Here is a 17753-nt window from a genome sequence, read left to right on the forward strand (position 1 = left end):
CTGCTATCCTGGCTGGTTAGCTGGGTACTAGGTGGGCCGTGGGTGCAGGTGAACAGCACCTCACTCTAGGCCTCTGGAAGCTGCTCCTCCTTCTGTCTCCTTGGCAGCCCCCTTGCTCCAGCCACACTCCCATCATGCTGGACTCTGGCCCACCTGGCCTTCCCCTGGCACCTCCTGAGCTTTGGCACATGCTTCTCCCGGCTTCACTTGCCTGGCTCTCAAATGCCTTCACGCCCAGCCTCCGGAGACCTTCTCTCCAGAGCTTCTGATCAGTCTCTCCTTGGTTCTCCTGCATGTTCCTAAGAGACTTCTTAAAACCCCGCCACTCTCAGAACTTTCCGGGGCAATATGCTTAATTTCAACTGGACTTTGAGTGCACTGAGAGTGGGGCTGAGTCGCCTCCACCTCTGTCCTCAGTAGCCCACAATGTCTGGCACACAGCAGGAGATGAGTTGCTTAGGAATCGCACTGAATTTTAAGTTCCAATTCAATTTCAATAATGCTTGGGGCTCAACATTGTTCTAGAAAAAACAAAATTATACACAGAACTGCAACTGCTCTTATGGAATATGAGCAGAGCACAGATACAAATACCAGAAAAATCAAGAATGTATCTTCTTTATGTAACTGGATTAGCCAACAAGCAATGCTCGATTCGCAGCACACACAAGTGCTTATATGTGACTAAGTTAATAAGCCTACGTTTCTCACAAAAAGCTGTCAAGCACAATAGCTTAAGGATAAGTGATGTATGTCTCCCATTGTTAACTACAGTTCCCGAGCTAAACAGTCATTCTCACAAGGAAACAATCATCTAAGGGGAAGCCCCAGTTTTAGATGTTGAAGAATTTCCACATGCTGTGACTGATTGAAAACTTGTTTCAAATCCTTTATGATCATGTTTCTTACTAGCTTAGCAATATCTCAGGCCTGAAAATGCCAAGGTCTTGAGCCTGGGCCTCTCATCAAGGCAGGTGGCAACAGGGCAGGTTGGAAAGAAAGCCTAGTGGCCTGGCAAGGTCCGGCGACACTGGGGACTGTCTGAGTTCACTGGCTCTTACCACTGTTTGAGACCCAGTTTCAGGAAGTGCTCATCAGGAACAGAGAGTCACGCATGAAAGTTCCCACAATGTTGTCCATTACCATAATAAATGAAAGAAAGCTATACATGCCCAACAGGTCTTCAGCAAATGGTCATGCGCAGTGGGCCATTATACAGCCCTGAAATGATGTTTTAAAAATTCATGAAGAGATCTACTCTAAAATGTTGAATAAGAAAGTGCAAAATGCAGCCGGGCACGTTGGCTCACGCCTGTAATCGCAGCCTTTGGGAGGCCAAGGCGGGAGGATCATAAGGTCAAGAGATCAAGACCATCCTGGCCAACATGGTGAAACCCCATCTCTACTAAAAATACAAAAATTAGCCGGGCGTGGTGGCATGTGCCTGTAGTCCCAGCTACTTGGGAGGCGGAGGCAGAAGAATCACTTGAACCTGGGAGGCAGAGGTTGCAGTGAGTCAAGATCATGCACCCCAGCCTGGCAACAGAGCGAGACTCCGTTTCAAAAAAAAAAAAAAAAAAGATTATCACAATTGTATGAAATTTGTTTGTATATAGGGAAAGATGGAAAGGACATGCAAAAACCACAACTTCTATGGTTAGTTTGTGAGGTTATCTGTTATTTTGTCACTTTGGCCATCTCCTGCCATCCTGGCCATGATCACATCTGTACCATATCTGTAATTACTCTATTGATAGTTATCTAGGTTGTTTGGGACACACACAGGGCACTGAATAGTCTTTAATTACGGGCCTCTGGACATCACAGACCACCAGAACCATAAATTCCAGAAATTTACATTCTTATTACAATTACAGAGAAGCATTACTGCAATAATTAATAATTGGGAAGGGTAATTAATTCATGCTTGGATGGCCACTTAATGAATGTATCATTTAATATTTTGATATATTGGTAATTAACTAAGAAAAGAGGAATACATTTTAGAGGAGTTGAAAGACACAACTGTGGCAAGCGAAGCAGAGCCAGGTGCCACGCTCTGCCAGTCGGCCAGGTGCGCCATGAGAGGCCACCTGGAGGGGGCCTACCTTCCGGAAGCCGAGTCCCCCTTGCAGACAGGTGAGCTCCCGCTCCACGCGACCATCATGCCTGCCGGCAGACAGCCAGCACTGGGCAGGGAAGAACCAGCCCTGTCCTGTGTGCAGCTCCTTCACTATCACGTGGCTGATGAACCAGCCTGGGGAAGGCCCACGGCTGTCGTGCCAGAGGCAGATCTTCCTCAGCAGGCCCAGCTGGGCAGGAGTGCTGGAGGCACACACAGCAGCGTCTCATCAGCTGGGAGGGTGACAGTGTGGTCCTGGCATCCCATCAGCCCCAGTGCTCACCCTCAAGGCACTGATGGCCCACAGAGGGGGGATGGGACATGTCAAAGGTGACTGACATGCAGAGTGACATGTGAAGCCCCCTGGAACCCGACCAGAGGATGGGAGATCCCACCACGCACAGTGACCCTGCACTCAGGCCTTCAATATCCACCAGCTTTCCCAAACCAAAGTCACACAAATCTCGTTCATCTGTTTGTCTCTGGTGTGGATTAAAGTTAACCTTTTCTCTCTTAATGAAGACATAATACTCCAAACCAATAAATATCATGCATGAAATTTACCAGGAGAAAAAATAATTTAGTTCAGTCCTTTCATATTTTCTAAAACGCCAGGTGCTTGCATCCTATCTTGTTAAACTCCCTCTTTCTCCAACCCCACCATCTTTGTGACACCACGTGTCCTCGCTCTTCCAAACTGGGGACAAACCTAATTAAGGTCAGAAGGTTTAGTGTCATAGAAAACACTGATTATGAACTTTACTAACATGTAAAATCAGTAAGTCTTCTTCCCCCACCCTCCTTCCTTCCTTGCCTCGCATAAACCTATTGTTTAATCTACTCAGAATAACAAACTGTAAAAATACATCATAAAATTGTTTGTATATAAATTGATGCTCACTATTAGAGACCAATGTTACGTAGTCTGTTTTGTATTTGTGATAAGGCTGCACTAATTCTGATTGGCCTCTCTTTCCCAAATCTAGCAGTGAAATATTTTGGAATACCTCAGGATAAAGGTGTGTCTGGAATTCCTTTCAAACAGGGGCTTCTCTGGACAGGAGAGCTCCTTGGTTTCTGACAGTCCGTTGTCACCACATAAAACAATGTACACCTCAAAACAAAGAACAGGGGTGGGAACTCAGGCTGTTTCACAGCAGACGCCATGCAATGCTGGGCAGGGTTCCTCGCACTTTCTCCCAGCGTCTTACCCTTCCACAAAACCACCTGCATGGTGGAGTGCCACAGCCTGGAGCCAGGGAATGAGAGGGCACGCCCAGTCCCAGACTTCCCTGGAGAGAGCAGAGGAGGGCCTTGAAGTGGAGCCTGGTAGAATTGGCCATTTCCTCACCTTCTTGATCTAGAAAAGCCAGATCCCAACTAGGTTTCGGGAGGGCGTTTGTTTTCTCATGAGAGCAGGAGAGCACCACGGTGGGTACGCCATTTTCCTCCCTGTGGCTTGGCAGGGAGATGCCAGAGCAGCCTAGACCCGGAGTAGGGTACCCATGCACCTGCAGGCATACCCTGGGGAGGCACACATCAATCTGGCTGGGCTTGTCATTCCTCACTGCTGTCTTCTGTCACACAGAAATGAACAATTCTGATGTAATGTCACTTATCAAACTTTCATTTAAGAAAGAAATTTCTGTTTCTGAAATCCTTCCTTATTCCAAAGTGTATATTTTCTTTGACTAGTTTCTAAACTTTGTGTTTTCACCTTTCTCTCTCTAATGTTCTGGAGTTTATTTTTTGTGTGTATGATGTAAAGATTCAATAGTACCTTTTTTCTACAAGGACAGCTATTGTTCCAAAATATTTTTTACACAGTGCCCCCTTTCCTGTGGTTTGTAAGACCTCTAGTCTCCCCCAGAAATCCCTCCTCAGTACCTCTCCTGAGGTCACGACATGATCTCAGGTACTACAGTTTCAAAATAAGCCTGAATATTGGGTAGGGAGTCCCTGCCCTGTTCTTCTCTTGAGAGTCGGCATGACTGGTATTGCAATTCTCTTGTATTCTTTTCCACCTGAATTTTAAGATCAGTTTTCCAAGTTCCACAAAACACCTTCCTAGAATTATGAATAGATTTAATTGGATTTAACCTGATTATGCCTTAGGTTTTCATCTGTAAAGTGAGTATATTAATAGAATTTCATTCACACTATTATTATTAAAGTTATAGATTAATTTGGGAGAAATGACAAAGGAAAATTGGCTTTCTCATCCATAAACATAGCTCTTTAGATCTCTTATGCATATTGGGGATAGTTCTTTCATGATGGTCTTGTATGTGGGGTTTGATGAATTCACTTCTAGGCACCCCACCATTTTTTACTGTGACAAAGAGGTTCTTGTTTTCAACTCCATGCTATAAATAGTCATTGCTGTTTTATAGAGATTATTTTGATGATTTTTTCTCAATCAAAAATTCAGCAAGTTTCTTAAATGCTATTAGTGCTAATCATTAGCGTGAACATGCTTCTTCATTTGCTGTGTAGACAACCTCATCCTGTGCGAAGAACCATCTCTTGGCCGGGAACGGTGGCTCAAGCCTGTAATCCCAGCACTTTGGGAGGCCGAGACGGGTGGATCACGAGGTCAGGAGATTGAGACCATCCTGGCTAACACGGTGAAACCCTGTCTCTACTAAAAAATATAAAAAACTACCCGGGCGAGGTGGCGGGCGCCTGTAGTCCCAGCTACTCGGGAGGCTGAGGCAGAAGAATGGCGTGAACCTGGGAGGCGGAGCTTGCAGTGAGCTGAGATCCGGCCACTGCACTCCAGCCTGGGTGACAGAGCGAGACTCTGTCACAAAAAAAAAAAAAAAAAAAAAAAAAAAAGAACCATCTCTTTCTCCCTTTTGGAATCTTATATTCCTGTTTTATTTCTTGCTTTATTGTTTTTACCAGGATTTGTAGCACAATGATAAATTGCAGTGCTGACAGCAGACATCCCTTAGAAACCATCTAAAGCTTCACCACTAAATCTTCCTTTGTTAGGTTAAGAACATTCCTATGTGTATGCATTGCTCATGAATATATACATGTATGTTTATCTGACAGACAATTTAAATATACAGTTGGTAGATGAAGGGTTTATGGTAAGGACCACATAAGCTTTAAAAATGTGTCCCCATCTATCCTACTACACTGTGGCACCCGATCTCATTCATCCTCCCATCTAACTCTTTCTCATCCACACCCCAATCCTATGGATTCCATAAAGTAACCACGGTTCCCTTGGGAAATGGGAACGTGAGTTCCAAGGGTAGAGGGAGCCTCCCTCTCTTTGAGGGATTCGTGTCGCACGCACTTCGAATTGCACATGGCTCTGCCCAGGCTCCATTTCCGCCCCTGCAGACCTCACCTCCACAGCTCACCGCGGCACCGCTGCTCCACTGGGCCCAGTGCTGGACTATTTCCTCCTCCTCCACCGCATCCTGCTTCCCACCCCACCTTCATCCTCCACCAGCTTCTCTGGGACTGTCGTTTTCTGCCCCAAGCTCAGTATAGTACGTCTCATTCTCAGAGTCTCAAAGATCCACTCAGAGACAGAACAGATCTCCCCGGGCTGCTTTCCACAGTGGAGACAGAAGGAGAAGGGACTGGAACAGCTGCAGAAGGTGAAGGGGTCTGTTCTTCACCCTGACAGACGTGCAGGCTGAGGGAGGGCCCTGGAAAGGGCAGGCAAGCCTTGCCTCAGCAATGAGATGGGCCTGCTGTGACAGGTAACAGACAGGGAAGCCAAATCACCAGATCCTCACTTCTGATGCTGACATTGCTTAGACACCATCAAAGAGTACCCCCAGATGCTTGAGCTACCTTTGAGGTCAACCTGGCCGGAGCTCGGAAGCCAGTGTCAATGATGACCGCATACAGCTGGTGGCCTGGCAAGGGGGCTTCTTGCAGAAAGATGTAACCAGATTTCTTTTTTTCCTGATGATCTACTTGTCTGCTTTTAGCAACCAAAAATCCATAAAGAATCAGAGAACCCATAATAAAAATACTGGGAAGCAAGTTTTCTGGGTGGCTATAAACGAAAGGAGAGATATAAAGAAAATTGCTCATGAAAATAGACATATAGGAAAAGACTGATTGCCACCCCTAACCCCTTATACACAAAAGTCTCTGCTGGGCTTCATTGATACGTTTTTACACTTGCTGGAAGCTGAATTGGGAGGGCTTTGAAGGCAGGGAACTGGCCCATGGTCCAGCGAGCAGCACCCCACAAGCATGGACTCCAGAGTCAAAGAAACCTTGTAATGGACCAGCCTCTGTACCAAGAGGCTGTGCCATGCTGGCTCTGAGGAACTTTCATTGTGAACTATGGCTAAGAATGCCAATCTCACTGCTATTGTAAAGATTAAGCAATATAAATACACACAATTCTTGAAACATACAAGTGGCATTATGTTTCTCCCTCTCTCCCTCTCCTGCTACCAGAACAAGGCTAGGAGATGTTGGTGATGTTTTGGAGCCCCTGCCTGTGCCTTCCACTGCCCCTGTGGATGCTGCTGCTTGTTCCCTACCTGCAGCCTCCACCTACCTGTTCCCAGCCACCAACACTGGCTGGGGAGAGATCACTGAACCCCCACAGATCTGTAGAATGACGTTCATATCAAGCTGCTGTGCTGGGACTCTAACCTAACTGGAGTCTCATAGATTTCTGATGGGATCTCAGAGGGTGGGCACCAGGGTCTATGCCACATGGGGATGTTGCCCGCCCCATCCCCTGCCATTCTGCGCTTTGATTTCATCTGAGGATTGGGCTCTGTTCTTAGTTTCTCACCTGCCCTCTTTCTCCCCACCAGGATAGAGCCTGTTCAGAGCTTTGCCCCATGAGCTCTGCAGGGTGCTCACATCCTTCCACCTGGACAATACTCTGAAATCTTCAAGATTCTGGCCAGATATCCCACTTGCTACTGCCCCTGTAGAACTTCAGATGTTGCCTCTCCCTGGACACCTTCCAGAGCTGCTTCTCCCATGGTTTGCTCCAGCCCCAGCGATATCAATGCCGCAGATACCACGGTTGAGGCTGCTGTCCTCTGAGCCCTGATCACTGAATGGTCAGTGACCTTATCTGTATCCAGCATCTGTTGCATTAGCAATTAATGTCTTATTACTAATTATCTGATCCATCAACTAGTCTATGAAGTAATATGATTGATGAAATAATAAAGTAGAGCTTCCTATTACATGAATATAATGAGAAGAGAATTATTCATTCAGCAAATATTTACTCTGAGCATTGTATTAAATGTAGGGTGACACTGATAAATAAGACAGGGAAGGCTCCTGTCCATATCAGCTTAAACTCACTTCACCCATATCTGAGTCTAAATATAGCCATTTCATATAAAAGTGGCTATAAAAATAGTGTACATTTTAAATTTATTATCTAAAATGAGATACTCCAGAGAGAGAAAGAGGGAGCTATTAATAATTAGGCTATGACAGTAAACATAAACCAGGAGAAGCCCTTTAGGCAGTATTGTCACTGTAGATATCAACTCTATCAATAATAATTGACCAAATTCACACTGAACTAAAACTAAACTTAAAAATACGAAAAGTATGTTGACTTTCTTGTGTTTATGAATCTCTCATCAGTGAATTTAAGTATAGAGAGACAAAATATATATGTATATATTCAACTATAAGAATATTTAAAGATAATTATAAAGAATATTTAAAGACAATTATCCACTAACACGCGTATTTCAAAAACACAATGATAGTAAGTAACATGGATTTCAAGCACCCCTGGAATTATATGTGGACATCCTGAGTGAACCATAAAACAAATAAAGTCTATGAAGTCTTTATGTAGGAAATAGAACTTACCTCTGTAACTTGGAAATGTCACTCACTTCAAAACTGGCCTTCAGCTTCCTCCTTAGGAGACCAAATGCCGCAAGGCGATCGTAGCTAGGAGGGAAATGCGGATGAGGATACAGAATGTGTGGAGAGAGCAGCTGTTGACAGTGCGAAGGCATGTTGGTTAAAGGAATGTGAAAAGGAAGAAAGACTGCAATAATGATAACTTTATGACTAAGACCCAGTTTAAAAGATTCACCTGAAACCTAAGTTAGAAACGAGGGACTCTTCTTTTGTGCCAGAGTTCTTCACATCTGTGTGTTGGGATACATGGCTCCCATGGAGGCTGTCCTGAGACACAAGAGTTCAGAGCAGATGGCGGTCTTCATGACAGCCCTCCACAGCATGGCTGCAGCCTGAGGCTCTTGGGTCCCAGTCACAGCCTAGCTGTGCCACTAGTCAAGCTCTGGCCAACTTCTCTGCCTAAGCGCCAGTTCCTGGCATTACAAACATTCAACCCTGACAATCACTGTAAACACTGTCTCCTTTTTTAAAAGTACAGTCTATCTCACCCTCATTAGCTTGTGAGCAGGTCCTATGTGTTATTGATTTTTTTTTTTTTTTTTTTGAGATGGAGTCTCGCTCTGCTGCCCAGGCTGGAATGCAGTGGCATGATTTCAGCTCACTGCAACCTCTGCCTCCCAGGTTCAAGTGATTCTTGTGCCTTGGCCTCCCAAGTAAATGGGATTGCCAGTGTGTGCCCATCTAATTTTGTATTTTTAGTAGAGATGGGGTTTCGCTATGCTGGCTAGGCTGGTCTCAAACTCCTAACCTCAAGTGATCCACCCGTCTCGGCCTCCCAAAGTGCTGGGATTACAGGCATGAGCCATCACGCCTGGCCTGTTATTCACTTTTGTACCCTTGGCTCACAAAAATGTGCCTATCAGAGAGTAGTTATGTAATGTAGAATGAATGACTGCATTAATGCATTTATCAATAATTTAATATTGAAGCAAAATATTGGGCCATTACCAGTAAGTTTGGATGTACTCCTAGAAATGGCATTAGATAAATTTAAGAGTGCAACATAAGAAAACATAAGAAAATCAATAAGCGGTTATGAATTGCACTGATATGGTATGATCTGGATATATTTGCCTCCTAGCAGGAAATCACAAAATATAGTGTCCTATGGCTTATTTAGAAATGACTATTTCTATTTCTAAATATGCCTAATAATTGTTTATCTCTCTCCTAATGAAAAGGTAAGGGCAACAAAAAAGAATGAACTGAGTCTCTCATAGAATTGTTAGTCAGCTAGAAGACAAATAATTTCTAATTTAGTGACATGACTCATATACCCAGAAATTTCTGAGGAGGCTGCTCATCTTTGCGCAGAGACTTTTCTTGCCTCAGAAAGCACACCTTCACCACCAGGCTGTGGAGGGTCCTCTGAAGATGAGGGACCCTCAGGGCAACATGGGGGCATGGTGAGAGCTGAGGGTCCCACCTGCCTGACTACAAACTGCATACTCAATGGATGTCGGCACTTCTGTGATAAGAAAACGGATGGGTTCATCTACCACTCATCCACTGACTCACGTCTTCAACACTTACTAAACACCTCCTGCATGACAGTCACCATGGGAAGAAGGAACACAAAGACAGTCTATAGAGCAGCCCCTGCTCCTTGGGAGCCCACAGAGTGGGAGAACCAAGGCTGACACACGACCCGGCTACAAGAGAACTGACATAGGCTGGAGAGTTGTACAAACCAAGGGTGCTCCAGCTTCTTACGGACAAGGTTCAGGAAAGGCTCTGGGGGTTGGGCCAAACGCAGAAGACAAGACAGTCATTTACTAAAAATCTCAGATTCTTTCTCAAATGTGTCTATACCTGCAGGTCACTTTTTCAGGAGAAGTTCCTGGTTGTGGAGAGAAACGTTCAGATTTCCACTCTCTCTTGTCCCAAAACAGGCATCGGATCCACTGGAAATGTACCGTATAGTTCACTGCCTTCGCTAAATATTTGTTTGGAGGTTTTCTGTCATAATCAGCATCCAATAAGGATAAATAGCCTACATTGACATCTAAAAAGAGAAAACATAAATTAAAAATACAACCTGAGGTTTGCAGAAAAGCATTCTCCATTTTAAATGCAGAGAAAGTAGGCAGATAGGTGGGGACAAGGACTAGAGATGAGCAAGAACTGAAAGACAGCATCAAATTCTAGACATTTCCTGTCCTTGGAGCATTTAAATTTGGATTAAATCCACCCAGTCAAAGCTCCTGGATGCAGATATGAATTGAGGAACGGTAGAGAATTGGGAAGAAAAACAGTGTTTCTAGCATCCCTTATGTTCCAAGTGCCCCCTGACACCCTGAACAGGCCACCCCCGACCCTAGTGGGGATGGAAGAGGGTTGAGTCAGTTTCTTTAGCTGCCATTCAAGCCCACTTCCTACTCCTTGCCAGTTTGTCAGCCAGCCTGTGAAATTTTGGTATACCCAGAGTCTGAACCCATTCTGGTAAGGACGGCACAATTACCTGTGGAGTTTTAGCCTAACATTTTTTTTTTTTAATGTTTAGCCTACTTTTTATGTTTAGAAGCAAAAGTATTTAATACTCTATTTATTTAAAAATTGCCCCAAGACTTTTTAATAAATGGTGTTGGGACAACTAGACATTAGCCGTTTGTAAAAATATGGGCACCTCATACTATAAAAAATAATAATAAATATTAGCAAATCAGATATCTAAATAAAAGAGAAAAAACAAAACAAACTGCGCAAGTACTGAGGAACACATGAATGACTTCTTTTATAATTTGGACGTAAGAAATAAATTTTGAACTATGGCTCAAAATCTAAGAGTCTTACAAGAAATGGTGGATAAATTATTATTTTAAAAATAGCCTAACATATAAAGAGCTCTTAAATATCAAGAAAAAACAAACTCAATACAAAAATGGGCATATACGAACAATTCACAGAAAAAAAAGTGGATAATGGTTTTAAATATATGAAAAAATACCCAACTTAATTCATATAAAATGCATATTAAAATGAACGTTTCTCAATTATACGACTGGCAAAACTCAACAGCTTGAAAATACATCCTGTTGGCAAAGAAGTGGGAAAACAGGCAGCGTCAGACACTGCTGGAGGTGAATGTGACAATACTTACCAAAATCACATAGGCATTTACTGTTCAACCCAGGAACAGCCTACCTAGGAATTAAACTTGAAGATACACTCCTCCCACTACATTTAATACAGTATATGCACAAGTCTTCCATGCAAATACATAGGAGACTGGCTGAATAAACTATGGTCCATCTATACAATGGAGAAGCACACAGCAGTTAAAAAAAAAAAGATATTGATGAATAAATACATATGAAGTGATTTCTAAATATGTAATTTAACTAAGAAAAGCACAATGCAAATGAGTGTAAGAAATAAGGGGCAATAATGTGGGTATGCATGGGCTTATTTTCCCAAAAAGAAACATCAGAAAAACAATTCCCATAAAATTACAATAATCGAGGCAGGGCGCAATGGCTCACGCCTATAATCCCAGCACTTTGGGACGCCGAAGTGAGTGGACCACCTGAGGTCGGGAGTTCGAGACCAGCCTGACCAACATGGAGAAACCCCGTTTCTACTAAAAATACAAAATTAGCCAGGTGTGGTGGCACATGCCTGTAATCCCAGCTACTCGGGAGGCTGAGGCAGGAGAATCGCTTGAACCCAGGAGGTGGAGGTTGTGGTGAGCCAAGATCGTGCTATTGCACTCCAGCCTGGGCAACAAGAGTGAAACTCCAGTCTCAAAAAAACAAAAAAACAAAAAAAAATTATAATCATCGTTCTTCACAGAACTAGACAAAACAATCCTAAAATTCATATGGAATCACATAGCCAAAGCAATACTAAGCAAAAAGAACAAATCTGGAGGCATCACATTACCAGACTTCAAACTATGCTACAAGGCTATAGTTACCAACACAGCATGCCAGTGGCATAGAAATAGGCATGTAGACCAATGGAACAGAATGGAGAACCCAAAAATAAGGCCAAATACCTAAAGCCAATTGATTTTTGACAAAGCAAACAAAAACATGAAGTGAGTAAAGGACACCCTGTTCAACAAATGGTGCTGGGATAATTGGCTAGCCACATGTATTAGAATAAAACTGGATCCTCATCTCTCATTTTATGTAAAAAATCAACTCAAGCTGGATCAAAGACGTAAATCTAAGACTTGAAGCTATAAAAATTCTAAAAGATAACATCGGAAAAACTCTTCTAGACATTGGCTTAGGCAAATAATTCATGACCAAGACCCAAAAGCAAATGCATTGAAAACAAAAATAAATAGATGGGACCCAGTTAAACCAAAAAGCTTCCGCAAAGCAAAAGAAATAATCAGCAGAGTAAGCAGACAACCAACAGAGTAGGAGAAAAAATCTGCAAACTATGCATGTGACAAAGGACTAATACCCAGAATTTATAAGGAACTCAAACAAATCAGCAAGAAAAAACAACCCCATCAAAAAGTGGGCAAGGACATGAACAGACGATTCTCAAAAGAAGATATATAAATGGCTAAAAAATATGTGAAAAAATATGCTACATCACTAAGTAACAGGGAAATGCAAATTAAAACCACAATGAGATACCGTCTTACTCCTGCAAGAATGGCCATAATTTTTAAAAATCAAAAAATAATAGATGTTGGTGTGTATGTGGTGAAAAGGAATGCTTTCACACTGCTTGTGGGAATGTAAACTAGTACAACAGGACCAACCTAAATGCCCACCAAGCAACAAGAGGATAAAGAAAATATGTTATGTGTGCACCATGGAATACTACTCAGACATAAGAAGGAACAAAACAACGGCATTTGCAGAAACCTGGATGGAGTTGGAGATTCTAAGTGAAGTAACTCTATTCTAAGTGAAGTAGCTCTATTCTAAGTGAAGTAACTCAGGAATGGAAAACCAAACATTGTATGTTCGCACTTATATGTGGGAGATAAGCTATGAGGATGCAAAGGCATAAGAATGATATAATAGGACTTTGGGGACTTGGGGGTAAGGATGTGGGGGTAAGAGATAAAAGACTATGTATAGGGTACAGGGTATACTGCTCAGGTGATGCGTGCACCAAAATCTCACAAATCACCACTAAGGAACTTATTCACGTAACCAAAAACCACTGAAATAAAATAAAATAAAGGAAACAAATGAAAACAATTACCTATAAGGACTAGGTGAGAACAAGGTAGAGGAATAAGGCTGTTGAAAGATTTAGCTCTGAATACATACATCTTTAAATGTGCTTTAGACATTTGAACAATAAAATGTCTCACAAATTCAAAACATAAATTAATGTTAAAAAATGGGGCTGGGCACCGTGGCTCACGCCTGTAATCCCAGCACTTTGGGAGGCCAAGGAGGGTGGATCACCCGAGGTCAGGATTTCAAGGCCAGCCTGACCAACATGGTGAAACCCTGTCTCTATTAAAAATACAAAAATTAGCTGGGCCTGGTGGTGCATGCCTTTAATCTCAGCTACCCGGGAGGCTGAGGCAGGAGAATCGCCTGAACTCGGGAGGTGGAGGTTGCAGTGAGCCAAGGTCGCGCCATTGCACTCCAGCCTGGGCAACAAGAGCGAGACTCTGACTCAAAAACAAAAACAAAAACAAAACAAAAGGATAAAAGTAAGCCTTAGCATTAAGTACATGCAAAAAAGTGAACATAGCTGTATATAAAATGTATAGCAAAACCCCACAGAGAAAATAATTAATTCAACTAACTTTTGACTATGTGCTCTTACTGTAATATATCATGTAAGAACGTAAAGTCAAAACTAAACCAAAAAATCTAGAAAGAAATATTGAACTTTATCTGGTAGATTTGTGATTGTTAAGGGTACAGGTGCTGTAATTCTAAAACGATTTTATATATACTGTAGGATACAGCAAAGTGAATTTAGGTCATTGGAAACTGGCTCTCAAGTTCTCATGTTTTGGCGACTGGAATTCTCACTGTAGGAGAATGGGGATCTGAACACACAATGGGAGAAAGTAAGAAGGAACCCTGGGTGTTGGATTCGAATTAAGGCATTGTCATGAATGCATTTTACACACACACACACACACACACACACACACGTTAAATCAATGATGCTCCAATAGCAATGAGCAAATGTGATGCACAGTGCTTGTGTTCTAATTTCATTTCCCATCAATGAACCAAGCCTCACAGAGGACATGGCCAGTTCCAAGGAAGGGCTGGCCAAACACAGGATAAGCCAGGACACCCTGGTGTCCCAGAAAGTAGAGAAGCACTTGAGGATCATGATGTCATGTCAAAAAAACCTCAGGTAGTATCTTGGAGGAGCTCCCACTGGAATAATTTGTGCATCAAAAAGAAAAATAGTGGAGGTGAACTAAACACATTGAATTTTTAAGAAACGCTATGCACCATAGAGACAAGAGAGCAAGAGTAAGATAGAGAGAGACAGAAGCTCTTCTTTACTGAAGAATGCCAGTTAATTCATGGTGGAATTAGCAAATCACCATTTTGTAGCCTTCTGTGTACCTATATCACCCACAGGTCCTTAAAATCACGGGGTGACAGTTTGTAGGGGAAGAAGATACTAAGATGGTCTCACAAGTATCATCTCTCAAAGGGGAAAATGGAGAGATTGGAGGTTCTTTCCCCAAGCAAATTACCAAGCTTAGCACCATCGCCTATGGAATATGCTGCCAATCATCTGTGAGCTGAATTTAATCATGAGGAAACAGTCAGGCAATTTCCTGAATGTACAACATTCAGAAAATAACTAACCTAAGCTCATAAAAAAAAGTCTGGAAAAAAAAAAAAAGGCAAAAATTGGGAGTGTGTTGTAGATTTTTAAAGGGACTATATAAAAACACAGCAACAAAATGCATTCATGAACTTTGACCTACTTCTGATTTAAAAATATAAAGAGCTATAGAAGGCATTTGGGGGGATTTTAAAAATTTAACTGTGGATTACAGAATAGATATTCTTGAATTAACATTGATTTCTTTTCCTTATGATAGTGTACTGAGTTTTGTAGAGAATGCCCTTGTTCTCATGAGATGTTTAAGTATTTAGGGGTGGTATGTCACAGGGCCTGCAACTAACTTTCTCTCCAATGGCTTGTCCTCCCCGTCAAAAACATCCCCCACCCACGTGTGCACACCTGTACACATGCAGATAAGGCAAATGAGGCAGAAATCAACAAATAGTGAATCTCAAGGAAAAGGATACAGGTATATGTTGTACATATTTTTCTAATTTTCCATCAACTTGAAATTACAATAAAAACTGAAAAAGAACACACGAAATGCAACATTAAAAAATACCATTGAGATTTTGAATTTGGTGAGCAATACAGTTTGATTCATTTTTAAAAGAAACAAATACTGGTTCTCAGAGGAAAATAACTATATCCCAATAAAAATGTAGAGACAGTGGGTCTGGCCCACTCACTGACAGTCAGAAGCCAGCTCCTCTCCAGGGCCAGGGCCTGTGGAAGTCAATGTAAAGCGCGTGTATGGTGAGTTGCCTGTGGGTGCCACTTCAGCCCACTGAGCTTCAGTTTCTTGCTTTTTTGGGGAGGCTCAGAATCCTAAGCCACCAGGGGCAGAACATGGAGAAGGGGTGAGCTCCAAACTTCACACTCTGCCCCCACACTGCTTCAGAGGGGGTCCTGTGCCCTGTTGATAATGTGAGATACAGAGACATCTCAGAAGTCCTGGGTCAACTCTGCAGTCAGGGAAGCTCAGCAGAGGTAAGTTTGAGGGAAGCAAGGCAGGAGGGTGCTGCAGGCGAAGACTCAGCCTGAGCACACACAGAGCCCTGAGGGTCAGGAGGAGGCAGGAGAGACCAGCTGGGGAGGGATGGGCAGGGCAGGGAGCAGCAGCAGCCACTGCGTCACAAGGATGGTGCTCACCATGGGCAGTTTCCATGTGGGGTATCCACAGTGGAGCAGTTTGTTTATAAGCAAGCAGAGAAAAAGGATTTTGATGTTTTTGTCATGAATAAAGAAAAACACCACTATACATACAAAGGTTATAGGGGATGTTTTAATCATGCCAACAGAATTGGAAAAGATGGCGCCTTGTCCACTGACCTTTCTGAGAAGCAGCAGGTATATAAATCTGCACAATTGACTCATCCCAGAAGTAGATCTGCTTCACAAGAAAATCAGAGGGAGTAGGTTTCTCAGAGAACCTAGGAGATAAAAACGAAATAGGGATTTCTCAATTTTTTTCTTCTCTCTCAAAGATTTTAGTCAAATTTCTATCAAGAGTTTGCTCAATTTGTGCAAAATACCCTTGTCACTGCAAGGAGGTAGCCTGGGACTAAAAAGGGTCAATGTGCTTAATTCCACAACGCCACCAGGTCTCTTAGTAAAAACTCCTACATAACACTTTCACCCTGCATCTCATTAAAAACAAACACTTTGGCCGGGTGCTGTGGCTCACACCTGTAGTCCCAGCACTTCGGGAGGCCGAGGTGGGTGGATCACCTGAGGTTGGGAGTTCAAGACCAGCCTGACCAACATGGTGAAACCCCATCTCTACTTAAAAATACAAAATCAACTGGGCGCGGTGGTTCACACTTGTAAGCTCAACTACTCGGGAGGCTGAGGCTGGAGAATCGCTTGGGAGGCAGAGGTTGCAGTGAACCGAGATTGCACCATTGCACTCCAGCCTGGGCAACAAGAATGAAACTCCATCTCAAAAACAAACAAAAAACCAAACCAAATAACAAACACTTCAGTAGCAAACAAGTACAAGAACGGCCAGCATAGTCTGTAGGAATAAGACAAACAGCACTGGCTACACGTGGTTAGGGAGGGGCACTGTAGTACACACACATATGTTTGCATGTTTGTATTAACTTTTTACCGTAAACTGTTTGTAGATAAAAGATAGCAACACAAAGCTAAATAGTAGTCTTAGTAGTTAGACTCAGAAATTCCTCAGAACTGATTTAGTTTTTCTGCATGTGACTTAAAGAAATAAATTAAAATCCAAACTCTAAGCAGATAGCCACTTTTAGACATCGAATGGTTAGCTAAGTTGGCAGAATGAGGGTCAGGCCAATAAGCAGAGATTAAACTGTGTGCTAAGGGTGGTGTGGACAGCGCCTGCATAAGATACAGCCTTGTTCACGAGAACCCTTTAATCTAGTTGAGATGCCCACCTAACCAACCAGGAGGAGTAGAACAGTGAGCATCTTTGCCACATAGACTAAACACACGGGGACTCGGAGAAGGAAAGTGATCAAGGCCCTGCCCATCCAGACCTCCAGCCAACTCTGCAGACTGTTGGTTTCCATTAGCACCTTTGCTGTAGAATTTCAAAGAATCTTTTCAATAGTCACTTACCTTCCCAATAGTCAATTACCTTCCCAGGTAATTTATTTATTAACTGAGGCCTATACAAGTCTCGTGAACTCAACATCCCTGAGAAAAATAATTATTTTATCAAGTTTTCTTAGATATATAAATTTAAATACATTTTTTCCTTTCGGAAAAATAAAAAAAATCTAGCTCAGACCTATGCTGAGAGAATTAGATTTCTAAATGAGACTGTATGCATTATCACTAATAATTATAATGCTTCTCACTCTAATAATGTTAACAAGCAGGAATCCAAACTCAAAAACCAAAGTCAGGAAGCTTACTGTCTGAGCGGCAGAATAGATAACAATTTCTTTAAACAATAAGCCTTATTATTGCTTTAAAAACACAATTTAATTCACTGATTATT

At 42.5% G+C, this 17753-nt stretch overlaps 1 protein-coding gene across 5 annotated transcripts in view; it reads right to left on the minus strand.

Annotated features, from left to right (window-relative positions):
• LOC105492393 (polycystin 1 like 1, transient receptor potential channel interacting) overlaps window positions 1-17753 on the minus strand; it is a 183684-nt gene that overhangs the window by 66474 nt on the left and 99457 nt on the right. For all 5 annotated transcript variants that reach the window (XM_071095166.1, XM_071095165.1, XM_071095163.1 and 2 more), the window contains 6 exons: window positions 16106-16206; window positions 9833-10025; window positions 7964-8047; window positions 5942-6149; window positions 3130-3236; window positions 2109-2325 (listed from right to left, as the gene is read on the minus strand). In XM_071095166.1, the coding sequence (XP_070951267.1) occupies window positions 2109-2325; window positions 3130-3236; window positions 5942-6149; window positions 7964-8047; window positions 9833-10025; window positions 16106-16206 (910 nt within the window). The remainder of the gene's footprint in view (window positions 1-2108; window positions 2326-3129; window positions 3237-5941; window positions 6150-7963; window positions 8048-9832; window positions 10026-16105; window positions 16207-17753) is intronic.

This window comes from Macaca nemestrina, chromosome 4 (assembly GCF_043159975.1).
Source record: "Macaca nemestrina isolate mMacNem1 chromosome 4, mMacNem.hap1, whole genome shotgun sequence".
NCBI classification, from domain to species: Eukaryota; Metazoa; Chordata; class Mammalia; order Primates; family Cercopithecidae; genus Macaca; species Macaca nemestrina.